The sequence below is a fragment of the Elephas maximus genome, chromosome 22 (genome assembly GCF_024166365.1).
Source record: "Elephas maximus indicus isolate mEleMax1 chromosome 22, mEleMax1 primary haplotype, whole genome shotgun sequence".
Lineage (NCBI taxonomy): Eukaryota > Metazoa > Chordata > Mammalia > Proboscidea > Elephantidae > Elephas > Elephas maximus.
This window is the reverse complement of record NC_064840.1, coordinates 60,722,493-60,742,528: the sequence shown is the minus strand read 5'-3', so window position 1 is coordinate 60,742,528 and position 20,036 is coordinate 60,722,493. Positions and strand designations below refer to the sequence as shown.

At 37.1% G+C, this 20,036-nt stretch overlaps 1 protein-coding gene across 1 annotated transcript in view; it reads right to left on the bottom strand.

The window, feature by feature from the left end:
- Positions 1 to 19,671, bottom strand: part of LOC126065480 (disintegrin and metalloproteinase domain-containing protein 2-like) — a 68,277-nt gene extending 48,606 nt beyond the window's left edge. Inside the window, exons 1-6 of the mRNA XM_049865502.1 lie at positions 19,617 to 19,671; positions 19,079 to 19,155; positions 15,730 to 15,785; positions 11,394 to 11,472; positions 6,439 to 6,515; positions 5,890 to 6,058 (exon numbers count right to left, since the gene is read on the bottom strand). Coding sequence (XP_049721459.1) covers positions 5,890 to 6,058; positions 6,439 to 6,515; positions 11,394 to 11,472; positions 15,730 to 15,785; positions 19,079 to 19,155; positions 19,617 to 19,671 — 513 coding nt within the window. The remainder of the gene's footprint in view (positions 1 to 5,889; positions 6,059 to 6,438; positions 6,516 to 11,393; positions 11,473 to 15,729; positions 15,786 to 19,078; positions 19,156 to 19,616) is intronic.
- Between the last annotated feature and the right edge of the window lie 365 nt (positions 19,672 to 20,036).

Below are 20,036 nucleotides of genomic sequence, written 5' to 3'. Positions count from 1 at the left end.
GATTGAAACTGTAATCAAAAAACTCCCAACAAAAAAAAGCCCTGGCCCGGACGGCTTCACTGCAGAGTTCTACCAAACTTTCAGAGAAGAGTTAACACCACTACTACTAAAGGTATTCCAAAGCATAGAAAATGACGGAATACTACCCAACTCATTCTATGAAGCCACCATCTCCCTGATACCAAAACCAGGTAAAGACATTACAAAAAAAGAAAATTATAGACCTATATCCCTCATGAACATTGATGCAAAAATCCTCAACAAAATTCTAGCCAATAGAATCCAACAACACATCAAAAAAATAATTCACCCTGATCAAGTGGGATTTATACCAGGTATGCAAGGCTGGTTTAATATCAGAAAAACCATTAATGTAATCCATCACATAAATAAAACAAAAGACAAAAACCACATGATCTTATCAATTGATGCAGAAAAGGCATTTGACAAAGTCCAACACCCATTCATGATAAAAACTCTTACCAAAATAGGAATTGAAGGAAAATTCCTCAACATAATAAAGGGCATCTATGCAAAGCCAACAGCCAATATCACTCTAAATGGAGAGAACCTGAAAGCATTTCCCTTGAGAACGGGAACCAGACAAGGATGCCCTTTATCACCACTCTTATTCAACATTGTGCTAGAAGTCCTAGCCAGGGCAATTAGGCTAGACAAAGAAATAAAAGGTATCCGGATTGGCAAGGAAGAAGTAAAGGTATCACTATTTGCAGATGACATGATCATATACACAGAAAACCCTAAGGAATCCTCCAGAAAACTACTGAAACTAATAGAAGAGTTTGGCAGAGTCTCAGGTTATAAAATAAACATACAAAAATCACTTGGATTCCTCTACATCAACAAAAAGAACACCGAAGAGGAAATAACCAAATCAATACCATTCACAGTAGCCCCCAAGAAGATAAGATACTTAGGAATAAATCTTACCAAGGATGTAAAAGACCTATACAAAGAAAACTACAAAGCTCTACTACAAGAAATTAAAAAGGACATACTTAAGTGGAAAAACATACCCTGCTCATGGATAGGAAGACTTAACATAGTAAAAATGTCTATTCTACCAAAAGCCATCTATACATTTAATGTACTTCCGATGCAAATTCCAATGTCATATTTTAAGGGGATAGAGAAACAAATCACCAATTTCATATGGAAGGGAAAGAAGCCCCGGATAAGCAAAGCACTACTGAAAAAGAAGAAGAAAGTGGGAGGCCTCACCTTACCTGACTTCAGAACCTACTATACAGCCACAGTAGTCAAAACAGCCTGGTATTGGTACAACAACAGACACGTAGACCAATGGAACAGAATTGAGAACCTAGACATAGATCCATCCACGTATGAGCAGCTGATATTTGACAAAGGACCAGTGTCAATTAACTGGGGAAAAGATAGCCTTTTTAACAAATGGTGCTGGCATAACTGGATATCCATTTGCAAAACAATGAAACAGGACCCATACCTCACACCATGCACAAAAACTAACTCCAAGTGGATCAAAGACCTAAACATAAAGACTAAAACGATAAAGATCATGGAAGAAAAAACTGGGACAACCCTAGGAGCCCTAATACAAGGTATAAACAGAATACAAAACATTACCAAAAATGATGAAGAGAAACCCGATAACTGGGAGCTCCTAAAAATCAAACACCCATGCTCATCTAAAGACTTCTCCAAAAGAGTAAAAAGACCACCTACAGACTGGGAAAGAATTTTCAGCTATGACATCTCCGACCAGCGCCTGATCTCTAAAATCTACATGATTCTGTCAAAACTCAACCACAAAAAGACAAACAACCCAATCAAGAAGTGGGCAAAGGATATGAACACACATTTCACTAAAGAAGATATTCAGGCAGCCAACAGATACATGAGAAAATGCTCTCGATCATTAGCCATTAGAGAAATGCAAATTAAAACTACGATGAGATTCCATCTCACACCAGCAAGGCTGGCATTAATCCAAAAAACACAAAATAATAAATGTTGGAGAGGCTGTGGAGAGATTGGAACTCTCATACACTGCTGGTGGGAATGTCAAATGGTACAACCACTTTGGAAATCCATCTGGTGTTATCTTAAACAGTTAGAAATAGAACTACCATACAACCCAGAAATCCCACTCCTAGGAATATACCCTAGAGATACAAGAGCCTTCATACAAACAGATATATGCACACCCATGTTTATTGCAGCTCTGTTTACAATAGCAAAAAGTTGGAAGCAACCAAGGTGTCCATCTACGGATGAATGGGTAAATAAATTGTGGTATATTCACACAATGGAATACTACACATCCATAAAGAACAGTGACGAATCTCTGAAACATTTCATAACATGGAGGAACCTGGAAGGCATTATGCTGAGCGAAATTAGTCAGAGGCAAAAGGACAAATATTGTATAAGACCACTATTATAAGATCCTGAGAAATAGTAAACCTGAGAAGAACACATACTTTTGTGGTTACGAGGGGGGGAGGGAGGGAGGGTGGGAGAGGGTTTTTTATTGATTAATCAGTAGATAAGAACTGCTTTAGGTGAAGGGAAAGACAACACTCAATACATGGAAGGTCAGCTCAATTGGACTGGACCAAAAGCAAAGAAGTTTCCGGGATAAAATGAATGCTTCAAAGGTCAGCGGAGCAAGGGCGGGGGTCTGGGGAACATGGTTTGCGGGGACTTCTAAGTCAATTGGCAAAATAATTCTATTATGAAATCATTCTGCATCCCACTTTGAAATGTGGCGTCTGGGGTCTTAAATGCTAACAAGCGGCCATCTAAGATGCAGCAATTGGTCTCAACCCACCTGGAGCAAAGGAAAATGAAGAACACCAAGGCCACACGACAACTAAGAGCCCAAGAGACAGAAAGGGCCACATGAACCAGAGACCTACATCATTCTGAGACCAGAAGAACTAGTTGGTGCCCGGCCACAATCGATGACTGCCCTGAAAGGGAGCACAGCAGAGGACCCCTGAGGGAGCAGGAGATCAGTGGGATACAGACCCCAAATTCTCATAAAAAGACCAAACTTAATGGTCTGACTGAGACTGGAGGAATCCCGGCGGCCATGCTCCCCAGACCTTCAGTTGACACAGGACAGGAACCATCCCCGAAGACAACTCATCAGAAATGAAAGGGACTGGTCAGCGGGTGGGAGAGAGACGCTGATGAAGAGTGAGCTAATGATATCAGGTGGACACTCGAGATTGTGTTGGCAACTCTTGTCTAGAGGGGGGATGGGAGGATAGAGAGAGAGGGAAGCCGGCAAAATTGTCAAGAAAGGAGAGACTGAAAGGGCTGACTCAAGAGGGGGAGAGCAAGTGGGAGTAGGGAGTGAGATAGATGTAAACTTATATGTGTCAGACTGATTGGATTTGTAAACGTTCACTTGAAGCTTAATAAAAGTTATTAAAAAAATATTATTAATTGTGCTCATGAAGAACCTGTACATAGATCAGGAGGCAGTTGTTCAGACACAACAGGGAGATACTGATTGGTTTAAAGTCAGGAAAGGTGTGCGTCAGGGTTGTATCCTTTCACCATACCTATTCAATCTGTATGCTAAGCAAATAATCCAAGAAGCTAGACTGTATGAAGAAGAATGGGGCATCAGGATTGGAGGAAGGCTGATCAACAATGTGCGTTATGCAGATGACACAACCTTGCTTGCTGAAAGTGAAGAGGACTTGAGGTACTTACTAATGAAGATCAAAGACCACAGCCTTTGGTATGGATTACACCTCACCATAAAGAAAACAAAAATCCTCACAACTGGACGTCACAACTGGAGCAACATCATGAATAAACAGAGAAGAGATTGAGATTGTCAAGGATTTCATTTTACTTGCATCCACAATCAACGCCCAAGGAAATCAAAATATGCATTGCACTGGGAAAATCTGCTGCAAAAGACCTCTTTAAAGTGTTGAAAAGCAAAGATGTCACGTTGAGGACTAAGGTGTGCCTGATTCAGGCCATGGTGTTTTCAATCTCCTGATATACATAGGAAAGCTGGACAATGAATGAGAAAGACAGGGGAAGAACTGACGCCTTTGAGTTATGGTGTTGGCAAAGAACATTGAATATACCATAGACTGGCAAAAAAAATGAACAAATCTGTCTTGGAAGAAGCACAACCAGAATGCTCCTTAGAAGCAAGGATGGCGAGAATACGTCTCACATACTTTGGACATGTTGTCAGGAGGGATTAGTCCCTGGAGAAGGACATCATGCCTGGTAAAGTAGAGGGTCATCAAAAAAGAGGAAGACCCATAATGAAGTGGGCTGACACGGTGGCTGCAACAAAGGGCTCAAGCATAGCAACAATTGTGAGGATGGCACAGGTCCGGGCAGTGTTTTGTTCTGTTGTGTGGGTCACTATAAGTTGGAGCTGACTCAACAGCACCTAACAACAACAATAAAAACTGCTTTTATTTCTCTATATCAACATCACTAAAATAGAGAATTTAATTTAAAAAGCAAAGCCATTTAAAGAGGGTGTGTGTGCATGTGTGTGTGAGTGAGGCACAAAAGTGAGACAGATAGGTATCTATGAGTATCACTCATATAGGTGGCTAGTAACTACATGAAGAGAAGACTGTTCACCTAGTTCTGCCTCAATACTAGGGGAGCTGGACGTTCCTTAGACTCTTGTCGATTCTGTTTTCAGAGAGAAGTAGAATATATTGAACATATAGCATATTTTGAGCTATGTTCCTGCAACTTCAGAGAGAGTTTTATGAAGTTTAGGAAGTAATATTTGCTTATGGTATGGAGATTTCTGAAGGCAGGAGGCTTGCTGAAGCTGCCCACACCATCAGAGTGGGAATGTCCCTGCTGAAGTGTGCTAGACTAAGAAGAGAAATAATGCTCATCACTAACACCCCAGTAACCCAATGGAAGCGTTATTTTCAGGTACCTTAGAGTCCATTGCAACTCACTGCGACCCATGTGACAGAGTAGAACTGCCTCAGAGCATTTTCTTGGCTGCAATTATACAAAGGCAGATCGCCAGGTCTTTCTCCTGCACCCAGGTTTGATACACCAACCTTTCAGTTAGCAGCCCAGTTACTTAATTGTTGTGCCAACAGAGCTCCTTAGGTGTGCATTAGATCAAAATATTTCTGTCATGCTTATTCTACCTTCTCTGTCCTTCTGCTAAAGCTCCTTGTTGTTATGTGCTTTCAGTTGGTTCGAACTCATAGGGACACTATCTACTACAGAGCAAAATACTGCCTGGCCTTGCACCATCCTCACAATTGTTGCTATGCTTGAGCCCATTGCTGCAGCCACTGTGTCAACTCATCTTGTCAACCAATTTGGTAAGGTAGAAGGTCAGTGAAAAATGTCAACCCAATTCTTTGGTCTTCCTTATTCATTGTCTAACCTTTGCATGCATATGAAGTGATTGAAAATATCTAAAACTCCTAGAGAAGCTGTAGACAGGGAAGAGCAGCTCATATTGTGCTCCATTTCAAGATGTCAAGGTGGAAGGAGTGAAATATTATACAATTTCTCACCCCAGTTTAGATCCTTCAAAACAACAGGCTGGGATATAGTGGGGAAGAAAAATAGCTATAAACTGGCTATAAGATTTTAGTTTTAAACTGTAATGGACTGAATGTTAATGGTTTATAGTGCCTAGAAAGTAAGGAGATTTAATTATATTATCAGGAAGGTAGATTTAAAAAGAAACCATGTTTGAAAATAGCAACTAGGGGAAAAATAAGGCACTGCATGGCTATTATATCATATATATTTCAGTCTACACCTTAGAAAATTATATACTAGGTAAATGTGGCAAAATAAACTGTGTTATTATATGAATATACTATGCAATTTTTTCAATTATTCACATACCTTGACCCTTGGAATTTTATGGGAAAGTTGACTTGGTTCATTATCCATCTTGGTATATAAAGAATAGCTTGCATTCTTATTCTTTACAGGATATATTACATGCTCAAATCCAGATGAAGTCTCTAGTGGTTCAATTCCATAGCTGATATTCTCAAACTGTATTAACCCCCTAGAAATTCCAACAACAAAATACATTCTTTAAGTCAGTGAAATGCCATGGAGTGATATTAGAATCCTTAAGGTTATTTTCAGTCTTTCCCTCAGAGAATAAAATAGGAAATATAGAGGAAGAGGGTTTCCACACACTTACTGAATGGTACACAATTGTAATATGCCTGACATTGACCCAGCTGTTAATATGTCATAGTTTCCAGACAATCCAGGATAATGTTGGCATCATAACATGATTCCTCATTTTGTGCTTTCCCATGAATAGTAGTATTGCCCTAGTATGCATGCCTCCACTCAAGAGACCCCTGAGATTTATAAAGTCAAGAGAAAAACTTCAAATAAACATTCTGTTTTGTACTTAATAAACAATGTCAAAACCTTAGTCCAGAACAGGTACTAATGGTCACCACAGAATTTGGAAAACCTTCAATATGACCTTGGTAGTTGCAGAGATTCTGGGGGGAGGAAAAAAAAAAGACAAAATTAGTATACCTAAAAGTAAGGTTTATGAATGATAATATCTTTCATATCTCTGGGAGTTTTATATGCATGTGTATATATATATGCATCTTTGTCCAATACTCATTGCTCATGGTTTAAAAAATACTTCTATGTCATCATTAGAGATGCATAGGCTGTCTGCAGTATTTTTTCATGGATTCAAAGACAATGAGTGAATTTTTATATTCTTGCCTCTTTTATTGATGAAGCATAACACTGTCAATCATTAGATCAAGGTGAAGTGCATCTAAGTGTAATATTTTTCATATGCTTTCCTTTTAATTTTCCAAATGAGACAAAGAAAATCATAGAGAAAAGTTCCTTCTAAAGTGAATTGATAAAAAAAATTACGAATGCTTGAATAAATTCTAAATGCAAAAAATTTTCATTGAGTCTTACCCCGAGATTGAAATTAATGGGAGTTAGAAAAATAAAGCAGGAGATAGCAGAAGTATAATCAGATATTTTAAACAACTAAAATTATCTTTTTGTTGTTGGTGTTTGAAATATCTGATTATACTTCTGTTCTGCTTTATCATTTCACCAATCATCTGTCAGTTTGTCATACTGTGGTAGCATATATCTTACTCTGACGCTGGAAGCTTTGTCACAGATATTTCAAAGTCCAACAGTATAACCCATGCTCTACAGGTTTCAGCAGAGCTTCCAGACTAAGACAGACTAGAAAGAAGGACCTGGTACTCTACTTCTGAAAAAACTGACCAGTGAAAACTTTATGAATAGCAGTGAATATAGTCTGATATAGGACCAGAACATGAGCCCCTCAGGCTGGAAGGTGCTCAAAATAGACTGGGAAGGAGCTGTGTCCTCAAAGTAGAATCAACCTTAATGATGTGGATGGAGTCAAGCTTTCAGGACCTTCATTTGATGATGTGGCACAAATCAAAATAAGAAGAAACAGCTGCAAACATCCATTAATAATCAGAATATGGAACATATGAAGTGTGAATCTAAGAAAACTGAAAATCATCAAAAATGAAATGGAAGGCATAAACATCAATATTCTAGGCATTAATGAGTAGAAATCGACTGGTATTGGTCATTTTGAATCAGGCAATCATGGAGTCTACTATGCTGGGAATGACATCTTGAAGAGCAATGGCATTGCATTCATCGTCAAAAAGAACATTTCAAGATCTTGTCAGTAATAGGATAAGATAATATCCATACGCCTACAAAGACCAGTTAATACGACTATTATTCAAATTTACACACCAACCACTAAGGCTAAAGACGAAGAAAATGAAGATTTTTACCAACTACTGCAGCCTGAAATTGATCAAACATACAATCAAAATGCACTGATATTTACTGGTGATTGAAATGTAGAAGTTGGAAACAAAGGACTGGTAGATGGAGTGTATGACCTTGGTGATAGAAACGAAACCAGAGATTGCATGACAGAATTTTGCAAGACCAATGATTTCGTCATTGCAAATAACTGTTTTCAACAACATGAACAGCAACTATACACATGGACCTTGCCAGATGGAATACAGAGGATTCAAATCTACTACATCTGTGGTAAGAGCCAATGGAGAAGCTCAATATCATCAATCAGAACATGACCAGGGACCAACTGTGGAACAGACCACCAATTGCTCATATGCAAGTTCAATCTGAAGGAGAAGAAAATTAGAGCAAGTTCACAAGGGCCAAAAGATGACTTTGAGTATATTCCACCTGAATTTAGAAGTCATATCAACAGATTTGACACATCGAACACTAATGACTGAAGACCAGATGACTTGTGGAAGGGCATCAATGACACTATACATGAAGAAAGCATGAGGTCATTGAAAAGACAGGAAAGAAAGAAAAGACCAAAAGGGATGACAGAAAAGACTCTGAAACTTGCTCTTGAACACAGAGTACCTACAGCAAATGGAAGAAATGATGACGTAAAAGACCTGAACAGAAGATTTTAAAGGGCAGCTCGAGAAGACAAAGAAAAATATTGTGATGAAATGTGCAAAGACCTGAAGTTAAAAAAAACAAAAGGGAAGAACATGATCAGCACTTTTCAAGTTGAAAGAACTGAAGAAAAAATTCAAGCCTTGAGTTGCAATATTCAAGGATTCTACGGTGAAAATAATGAAGCATGCAGGAAGCATCAAGAGAAGATGAAGGAATATATAGAGTCACTGTACTAAAAAGAATTTGCTTAGCATTCATTCATTTCAGGAGGTAGCATGTGAACAAGAACCCACGGTACTGAAGGAAGAAATCCAAGCTTCACTGAACACACTGACGAAAAATAAGGCTGCAGAAATTGATGGACTACCAATTGAAATGTTTCAACAAACAGATTCAGCACTAGAGATGCTCACTCATCTATGCCAAGAAGTTTGGAAGACAGCTACCTGGCCAGCCAGCTGAAAGAGATCCACATTTGTGCCCATTCCAAAGAAAAGTGATCTAACAGAATGTGGAAATTATCGAATAATATCATTAACATCACACACAAGTAAAATGTTGCCGAAGATCATTCAAAAGTGATTGCAGCCATACATTGACAGCGAACTGCCAGAAATTCAAGCCAGATTCAGAAGAGAATGTGGAACTAGGGATATCATTGCTGATGTCAGATGGATCTTGGCTGAAAGCAGAGAATACCAGAAGGATGTTTACCTGTGTTTTATTGACTATGCAAAGGTATTTGACTGTGTGGATCATAACAAATTATGGATAACATTGCGAAGAATGGGAATTCCAGAACACTTAATTGTGCTTATAAGGAACCTATACATAAACCAAGAGGCAGTTGTCCAAATAGAACAAGGGAATGCTGTGTGACTTAAAGTCAGGAAAGGTGTGCATCAGGGTTGCATCCTTTCACCACACTTAGTCTGTATGCTGAGCAAATAATCCAAGAGGCTGGACTATATGAAGAAGAATGTGGCATCAAGATCAGAGGAAGGCTCATTAACAATTTGCAATATGCAGATGACACAACCTTGCTTGCTGAAAGTGAAGAGGACTTGAAGCACTTACTGATGAAGATCAAAATCTACAGCCTTCAGTACGGATTGCACTTCAACATTAAACAAAAATCCTCACAACTGGACCAATAAGCAACATCATGATAAATGGAGAAAACATTGAAATTGTCAAGCATTTCATTTTCTTTGGATCCACAATCAATGTCCATGAAAATATCAGTCAAAAAATCAAAATATGTATTGCATTGGACAAATCTGCTGCAAAAGATCTCTTTAAAGTGTTAAAAAGCCAAAATGTCACTTGGAGGACTAAGGTGTGCCTGACACAAGCATGGTATTTCTGTTGCTTCATATGCATGTGAAAACTGGAGAATGAATAAGGAAGACTGAAGAAGAATCGACGGCTCTGAATTATGGTGTTGACCAAGAAGTACAGCCAGAATGTTCCGTAGAAGCAGAGATGTCGAGACTTTGTCTCACGTACTTTGGGCATTGTATCAGGAGGAGCCAGTCCCCAGAGAAAGGCATCATGCTTGGAGAAGTAGAGGGTCAGACAAAAAGCGGAAGACCCTAAACAGTGGCTCAAGCAGAACAATGATTGTGAGGATGGCGCAGGATTGGGCAGTGTTTCCATCTCTTGTATGTGGGGTTGCTACGTGTTGTAGCCAACTCAAAGGCATGGGACAACAACAAAATTATCACTATATTATCATTATATACAAGGTCTGGTAAGCTAGCCATGCATGAAAATAGAATTTGGCACATTGTCATGAAGAACCTTTATCCTTTATCAAATACTTATGAGCAATGAACAACTGCAAAATGTGAATTTTTCGATGCCATAATAAAGTTAACTCTATGGGGTAGTTCTACTCTGTCCTATAGGATCCCTATGACTCAATGAAAGCAAAGGCTGGAGTAGAGGAAACACAATGAAAAGTAATATTAGTAATTTGTGAAGTGAGAGAAAATGCCTGAGTATCTTTACGATTTATATTCTTTCCTTGGGAAAAGCTCACAGCAAGTGTGACAATATCTAATATTTTTTCAGTTAATATTTTATCACCTAATAAAATGCTTGGATTTCAGAGTACTAGCTGTTTCACTGCATACAAAAACCCATTGCTGTCAAGTTGATTCCAACTCATTGCGTCCCTATAGGGCAGAGTACAACTGCCCCATAGGGTTTCCAAGGACCAGCTGGTAGACTCAAACTGCTAAACTTTTGGTTAGCCACTAGGGCTCCTTTCACTGCATAGAGCTAATTAACACAACTTGGACTAACAGCAATCGATAGGACAGAGTAAAACAACTGATATTTCTGAAATGAGAAATCCTTGTGAATCTATCCACATTCCTTCTTTTATTCTAAAATTGTAAATAGCACTGCGCTGCATAAATCTCCAAAAGACAGAAAATTTTTAAATCTTTTATTTCCCCTAAATACCTATGCAGTTTCATAGTGTTGTTATTTTGTCCTTGAATATTCTCCAGATGTGGCTTTGATTCCCCATCTCTTCAGAGACTTCGTTTTTTACTGATTCAAGTCCTTGTTCTTCACTCTAATTATGAACTTTATATGTTCATGTCTTACTGCCTCATAAGAATATAGCTATTCATCCTGGAAGTAATTTCTTTTAAAAATATAGAACCACACTTGCTTTAATTTCATCATGTTAACAGGATCCGTGTATTAGTGCTAACTCAGGGCAGGCATTAACAATAACTGGTTGCTGCCAGAAATGGTTAAATTTATTTTTTTTAATCTAAAACAAAATAAAACTCTAAGCCTTTCTACACTAGTAGCACGTGGCCCCTAAAAAAAATCGCAGATGCCAAAGCTAAAATACAGACAAATTAAATGCTCACCTTAAACTTTTGGATAAGAGGTTGCATAATTTCTGAGTAATTGTAACCATAAACCCTAAAATTATGGGGTAGAAAATTTCTGTAACACAAAGAGAAACTAATATTAATGAGGGAAAAGACATACTGTTTCCTAAAGCTTTAGGAAAAATAAATTTGTTTTATTGTATTTATCAGAATATATAAATTTCACTCAAAACTTAGTTTCTAAAGTTTGGCCTCAAGAATTCTTCAACACGGTTCATTCCCTGACCTAACTAAAATTATCTGAAATGATGCATTCTCAATTAGGCCTAGCTGGACTATTTAAAATTGCAACTCTCCTAACTCAAAATCATGGAAGGCCAAAACATATCTTGCTCTGTTTTTTTTCCCATAGTATTTATCATCTCTTAAGATTCTTCCTAATATACTTATTCATTCCATTATTGTTGGTCGCAACCCACAAGTTTGCAAGTTCCAAAAATCAGAGAGCTTTTCATCTATTTTCCTTACTAATACATTACAAACATTCAGAGGAATGCCTGAATGAAATAGTTATATGCTTATAACATCAAGTCAACAGCGTAAGTGAATATCACACATTTTAAAAAGTATTTGTAAATATGAGAGAAAGTTGATGAGAGGTCCCTTAGGGAGAGGAAGGTATAATGTACACCACACACACACCCAGTGCCGTCGAGTGGATTCTGACTAATAGTGACCCTATAGGATAGGGTAGAACTGCCCCATAGAGTTTCCGGGAAGCACCTGGTGGATTCGAACTGCCGACCCTTATGGTTAGCAGCTGTAGCATTTAACCACTATGCCACCGGGGCTTCATAAAGAGCATGGAGGTAAAAATAGTCTCTTCAATTTGTGAACTGGGATAAGAAAAATCAAATATCTGATGGACATAGTATTCGGAATTGAAAATTATAACTACTTTTGATTTAAAGAATAAGTTAGAATTGGGCAGTAATAACATGGAAGATTGAAAGGGATAGAGTTTAGATAAAATTTAAAGAAAGATGCTCCCAAGTTATAGATAAATAAATAATAGATGATGATACATAGATACAGACATAATTTCAGCTAACATCTTTTTAGGTGTTTTCATTAAACTGCTCCAGAAAAAGTTAAAATTCAAAACATAAAACATTTATCAGCAAGTATTACTAAAATAAAACAAGCAGATATAGCAACAGCAGTATCAGGCAATGTGATAAGAAATGTAACGTTAAATACACAAATAGTATGAATATCGAAATAATTTCACTAGGAAAGTATAATAGTATTGCTCTTTACAATTACGATATCTCAAGTTATATTAAACAAAAGGTGAGAAAAGACAATATAAATGGACAAATCACCCATCTTAGTGGGAAATTCCAACACACGTCTTAGAAACTACTTGATTAAACAGATAAAAAATAAGTGAGACAGTAATACAACTTGAATACTACTCACAAACTTGGCAAGAAAGCAAAAGAGACCCTTGTTCATAAGAAATAAAAAATATTGTTTCAAACACATGTGGAACATTTACAAAAATGTAAATTTGTTACTCCAAAAACAACCCTTAATTAATTAAAAGAATCAATACATAATCATACAAACCATGAACTCTGAGCATGATATTAAAAAAATGGCAACACATTAACAGAAACATGGTTCTGAAAAACATATTTTATGTAACAGACAACTAAACATAAAAAAAAACCTATGTTCAAAGAGGAATTCAAATTATGAAATATTTAGAAATGTATAATGATAAATGTAGCACACATAGAGTTCTTGGGCCACAACAGAAAAGAAAGAGAGAAAGAGAACTAGGAGGAGGAGGAATAGGCAAAAATTAAAGGGAAGGAGAGAGAAAAACGAAGGGAGGGAAGGAGGGAGAAAGGAAAGGAAGGAAGGAGGAAAGTAGGTAACTCAAGCCATCCCCCTACACAAAACAATGAGTACAGAAGCACAGCAGGATCCTAGAGCCTAGACTTCTAAATTGTTTCCTGCCCTCTTCTGTGCAACATGGCTGAATTGCAGAAGTGATAAGGTAATAATAGAGAATTGGGGTATCCTTGATGAGATAAAAAAAAAATGAGATAGGGTTAAGTTAAATCCAAGCCTTTATTTATTCCAGTCCCTAGTAAAAAAGTAGGACAAAAACGGTGCCTAGATTTAAGGAACCGGGGGGGAAAAAAAAAAAAAACCAACAACAGTGCCTAGATTTAAGGAACTGGAAAAAAAAAAAAAAAACCAACAACAGTGCCTAGATTTAAGGAACTGGAAGCTGTCTGCATATGAGGAGACACCCTGGAAGAGAGGACTAGAAGTTGTAGTTTTAAGTATAGGAGACCTGTCTAATCCCTGCCCTGGGCATGCCTTCTCCAAAATCATGTGATGTATTTGCACCCATTATCAAAAGTACATCAATTAGCCAAAAGCAGATTGCCTCAAAGGAAGAAAAATAAGCTCATGAGGAGAAGAGAAGTTAGGATATATTCTAGATGCACAAGAACTCTAAATAAAACAAAATAAAAATATGTTTAGAGGAAGCAATGACATAGGATAAACACAAGAGAAATTTAAAATAAAAATGATAAACATATTCCAAAAAGCTAAGGAGGTCTTTTGGCAACATGGGACAGGAAAAAGGTTTTATGTATATATATATAACCAATTAGAAGTATTAATGTAAAAATATGTATTTGTTAGTAAAGCTATCAAACAGATGGGTTGAAAAACAGAAATAATACAGACAAGAATGATTAGTGATAGGAAAGATCAAGGGCTTTCCAAGTAGTATCAAGAAATGATAAAGACTGATACAATGAAAGAAAAGCAATAGGAGAAAAATAATATAAATTTAAACTTTTTAAAATTGAGACTATTGAAGGAAAAGAAAAAGTGATCATAAATTAATGAAGTGGATACTAATGGGGAAGGAAAAAAAAAAAGTCCCCACTCTCGATATACATATGTGAAAAGTTAAAATATAAGCACAAATCAATGTAGTATTAAAACTAACTTAAATGTGAAAATTATTAATATCTAGAAATGAACACAGAGAACAACAACCAGTCTTTAAGATGTAGCTACTGACTTTCAGATGAAAGCCAGTGCTGTATGGCTGGATATTACTCAGAAATGCTCACCGGCATTAGTAAAAAAAAAAAAAAAACTACCACCCAGACGATTCTGACTCAGTGACCCTATAGAGCCGAGCACAACTGCCCCATAGGGTTTCCAAGGAGCACCTGGTAGACTCAATCTGCTGACCTTTCGGTTACCAGCCATAGCTCTTAACCACTACGCCACCAGCGTTTCCAAACCTGTACAGGCCCCAGTTAAACGTTTGTTCTGGGGAAAAGAGGTTAGAAGCCTCTGCCTTCTTTCTGCCGCTAATAAACCTTTGTTCATGTGGAACCTCTGAGCCTCTTCTGGTCATTCCTGGTCAGGAGAAGGCCAGAACCTAGGCAGGGCTTAGTCCCAAGCTGAGGAGCCTTGGCCTGCAACAAAACTAACCAGATAACAACATAGCTGCGAGACTGGCCACAGGGAGTGGAACAAACCAGTAACAACAGTCATAGAGGCCTCGTGCCTCAACAGCAGGGGCTACTAAAACACTCTACAACGAATGTAGCATTCTATGCCTTTTTCCCCCCATATTAGTACTTGCTATATTGTCATTTGCTGTACATAAAATATAAAAAACTTGGCATTTTAGTATGGTTATAGTTTTGAGCAGACCCCAAAATTTAATTATGATGCTGTATTTGTCAGTACTTCATTAATATTTTGCAACAAACATATTGATTTTTTTTTTTAAATGCTGCTGTGTAAATGGCTGGTGCTTCTCTGATGATATGCTCTATTTGATTGGGTTGAGTCAGAGAATGGGACTGCCATTCAAACTTTTGTTTTCCCGTATGTCATCTTTATTTAATGTCTTTCGATTATCTCTATATTAAACAAAAATGCTTTGTCTGTAGTGTATAAATTGTTTGATACTTAAAGTATATGGGTACTTACTGAATTCTTTATATTTGCTGAAGACTTTTTCTAATTAAAATGAAAAACTCAGAAACATATTCATTGCATTTTCATTCATGCCTTGTTGTATTTCTAACAAACAGAAATTCAAATGGAAGTTTGGTGCTGTTAAAAAAGAAGATGGGAACACATGCTAGGAATTCAATCTGTCAGTATTCGCTATACAGCCTTTGAAAGATTTAGAAATGATAAGAGAAATTATGAGGTAAATGAAAAAGCAGTAATTATAAACATTTCCAAATGAAGTTATTATTGCTAGATTACAAACACTATTCATAAATAAAGCAGAGAAACTGTTACATACTTTTGTGTGAGGTTCACAGTGTATGTTTTCCCTTCAATTAATAGGTTGTAAAACACCTGACATGAGAGCATATAGAAAACACAAAGTGAATTGAGAATATCACCAAGGTCAACCATCAGTTTAGATTAATGGTACTGAAATTTCATTTTAAGTTACATAATTATGAAGTTTAAAAATTGGAATTCAATGTGGACATCATTATTTTCATTGGATTTGTTAAAATATTGGAGTTCATATTAAATTAACAAATATAATTATATCACTTGTGCAATTCTTTGTTAATTAATTTATTCTACGGAACAATCTGATCTGAAAGTCAAAGAATTTTCATGCAGTAATTATGTTGGCTTAATAAAGATTAAGGTGACCATAAAACAGTTTTTAGAATAGACAGGATATAGCTTGAAATATGTAATTAAATAGAAAAAGTTATTAAAAATATTGAATAATTTATTTACTGAAGTATAATAGTATATATGGCAGTTATACGTTTTATCTCTTCTATGTTTGTATAGTCTACATATTGATTTAATTTATTTTTAAATTAATAAATGAATTTAGCAACATAGTTATATATGAAGCCAACTTTCAAAAATCAGTAATAATAGTAAATACCGTTAGAAAATCCTAGTAGAAAATGACATCTTAAAAACCGTACCATTCACAGTAGTATCAAAAAACATACAATCCTTAATATATTGACAAAAGATCTTTAAGACACTATAAAGAAAACTATTATGTAATACTAAAAGAAATTAAAGGACTCTTAATTTACTGACAGAATGTACCTCATTCCCTGATTGGAACAGGTACTTAGTACTGGAAACCCTGGTAGAATAGTGGCTTAACCAAAAGGTTTGGCAGTTCAAATCCGCCAGGTGCTCCTTGGAAACTATAAGGGGCAGTTCTACTCTGTCCTATAGGGTTACTATGAGTCGGAATCGACTCGACGGTAATGGGTTTGGTTTTTTTTTTGTTTACTGGAAAAATATAATTTCTTCCCAAATTGATCTATAAATCCATTGCAAATCCAACCAAAATCCCAATAAATCATTTTGTGGGTATAGACAATTATTTTAAGTTTATATGAAGACACATTTGGTGAAGAATAGCCAAGATAATTTTCACAAATATAGAAAACAGACAAGTAATTATGAGGATGGCACTGCAGAGATGTAGGGAAAGGATTGATATTTCAATACATGATGAGGCTGAGTCAATTGGATATCCTCATGGAAGGAAAAAAAATGGCGCCTCTCATATCAATTATCATTTATTAACCCTTCTAATATTCTCCCTTCACAGATTGCTCTTTTTCAGAAAAGCCAATAAGATGTATATTTGAACATTTAAATCTATCATCCTGTTCTCTTTTCTTTCATATTTTACTTTATTTTTTTCCTTTGCTAAGTCTTGGCAATTTCATTAGATCCACAAATTCACCAAATTTCTCCTCCCCTCTTCTACTATTTAACTGATAATCAGTAACTTATTTTTTTTAAGCTATGTTTTTATGGCTAGAATTATGTCCCCTCAAAATATGTGTTGAAAATCCTAACCTCTACGCCTGCGGTTATAATCCCATTTGGAAACAGGTGTTGTGTTATGTTAATGAGGCAGGATTGGTGTGGGGTGCATTTTGAGTCAATCTGTTTTAAGGTGTAAAAGAGATCAAACAGGCCAGCAGAGGAGAGATAGGTAAGATAGATGCCAAGACACATGGACATCTATCTCCAAGGAACCAGGAAGCAGAAGCTAAAGAGACGAGGGCCTTCCTCCACGAGTCAACAGAGAGAGAAACCCTTCCACTAGAGCCAGCTCTCTGAAGTCAGACTTGAAGCCTCCTAGATTGTGAGAGAATACATTTCTGTTTGTTAAAGCCATCCACTTGTATTTCCCTCATAGCAGCACTAGATATCTAAGGCAAACTCCACGAGTCTGTTTTTTATACCTTGAAGTTCCATACAGAATTTTTTTCCATCTTCAACATTTTATTAATTCCCTATATAATTTTTCTATATTGTGTATTATAATTTTAGTAATTTCACTACATATCAGGCACAGTTCTAGGCACTGGAGATACAAAAGTTAAGAAAAAATAGAAAAAGTTCTGCCTTCATGGACTTTATGTTATTAGGTGTCTAATTCTGATGTTTATTTTTTTCTGCTGTCATCTCTTACATTGAATTATTATCTTATAAGGACATTGTAATGCCTGGGTTGAAGATAATCCTAAAGAGAGTCTATATTTACTTCTTCAAGTATAATCAGGAGTCCTGTAATATGTTTGCAGTTTTGATGTAGAATTCTCTTAAAGGACCTTGTTAAGAAGTATACTCATTATTTTATTTCTATTAAAATGGTAAAAAAAATAAAATAAAATAAGGTATTCTGAAAGGTATATATAGTTCTTTGGGGGAAATAATAGCATAATTAGATATTTAAGCTCTAAAACTCTGTATTGGGGAAATAAAAAATAAATTGATGAGGGAATTACTGTGTTCAAATAACCATAACACATTAATGATCAACTCCCCCCAAAAGAAAAATTGGGATGTAATGTTTGATGGAATACAATTTCATTTCTGTAGAAATTACTCTAGAGTTTAGGAGAAGCTATTCAAATAATCTTGAAAAGAAAAACAAAACAAAACAAAAAACCAGCATAACCATGATTCCAAAAAGGATCAAAAATGGCATCAAAAGGATTCTTCCTATTTATTAGTATGTTTGCAATAAAGCAGCAGAACTACTAATGCATTACACCACGAAGTCTATGATCAGCCCACACAGTAAGCCCCTGAAATCATATCCCTCCACAGGACAGGGTCTAAAGTGGGTGAAAGCTACAGAAAAATCCCTAGCTGAAATCGGTTAGCTAATTTCCCAAGCAGTGACTGGAGATAGGAGCCCTGGTGGTGCAGTGGTTAAGATCTCTGGCTGCTAACCAAAAGGTCAACAGTTCAAATCTGCCAGCTGTTCCTTGGTAAACCCTATGGAGCAGTTCTACTTTGTCCTGTGGAGTCGCTATGGGTTGGAATGTATTCGACTGCAAAATGTTTTTTTGGGGGGGTGGGGTGGGGGGGAGGGACTAGAGATAATACCTAAAATGAATTTGGATTTCAGTAGTTAAGGATTGGGGCTTTTATGTCTGGTGGGACTGCACTATATTTCTAATAAGCATTTTTAATCTTGATTCATTGTCAAAAAAGATTTCGACCTCAGAAAATCTGAGCGTGACTACAAAATCCATTCAATGGCTATGGAGAGACAACACCAAGTTAATTCCTTCGAAGTACAGTCAAATTATTTCAAATAGCACAAGAAAAAAAAGAAAGTTCTGAATTACTTGCGATACAAAGTCTTCTTTTGCATTTGACCCTATTTTCTCTGGAACTGTGATTTGTAAACCTGGTTGTCCGGGATCTACAAGGAGCAAAACGAGTTATTAGAACACTCGCCACCTCAAAGCTTCCTTCTCTACCTACACACCTGAATTCAAACTCTTCATTCTACATGGTACCATGTTTTCAAATTCCTTCAAGCCCTACTTCTTTCTATACTTATGAGTTTTAAATAGAAAGAAGAATACATCTTTAGGAATATTTCCGTAGGCAGAGAAGGATCTGAAACTCCGAGCCTGAGGCTTTCACTGGAGCCAAGGGATCTAGCATCTTTCTTATAGTCCCGGGACCGGTGGGATAACTCCCACCCATCTAAGGCGAATTTGGGTTGGGGGAGGCGGCAACATAGGAGTGGGCTCGGGCTTGCAGGGTTGAAGCCCCCATAAGAAAGCAGCTTCCCAGGAATGCCCAGGCTCGCTGATCTCAAAGGGAGAGGAAAGCTGACATTTCCCCAAAAAACAGGGGAAGGCTTTTTCTACTTACCATAGTGTGTCCGGAGCCCGCTGAGCCCAAAAAGCAGAAGAAGAAGGCTCAACATGGCTTGACCTCCTGGGTTCCCGCCAGAATGATGGCAGTTGGCTTGGCTCTAAGTCAGTTAGGCGCGCGGGGAAGCACAGCAAGAAGCCAAGAACTGTGACAGCGATAGAGTCAGGGTGGGTGGTGTCAGCTGCTGAGCTTGAGCTGTCTTGGCCCTTAAATCTCTCGCAGACAAAAGCTTCAACTTGATTTGACTCTAGAACTAAAAAAAAAAAAAAAGGCAGAGCCACACCCTAAACGCAAGGTAGAAGAAACATAACGAATACCCCCAAACCAAAACCAAACGCCTTGCTGTGGAGTCCATTCCGACTCATAGCGACCCTGTAGGGCACAGTAGAACTGCACTTATAGGGTTTTCAAGGCTGT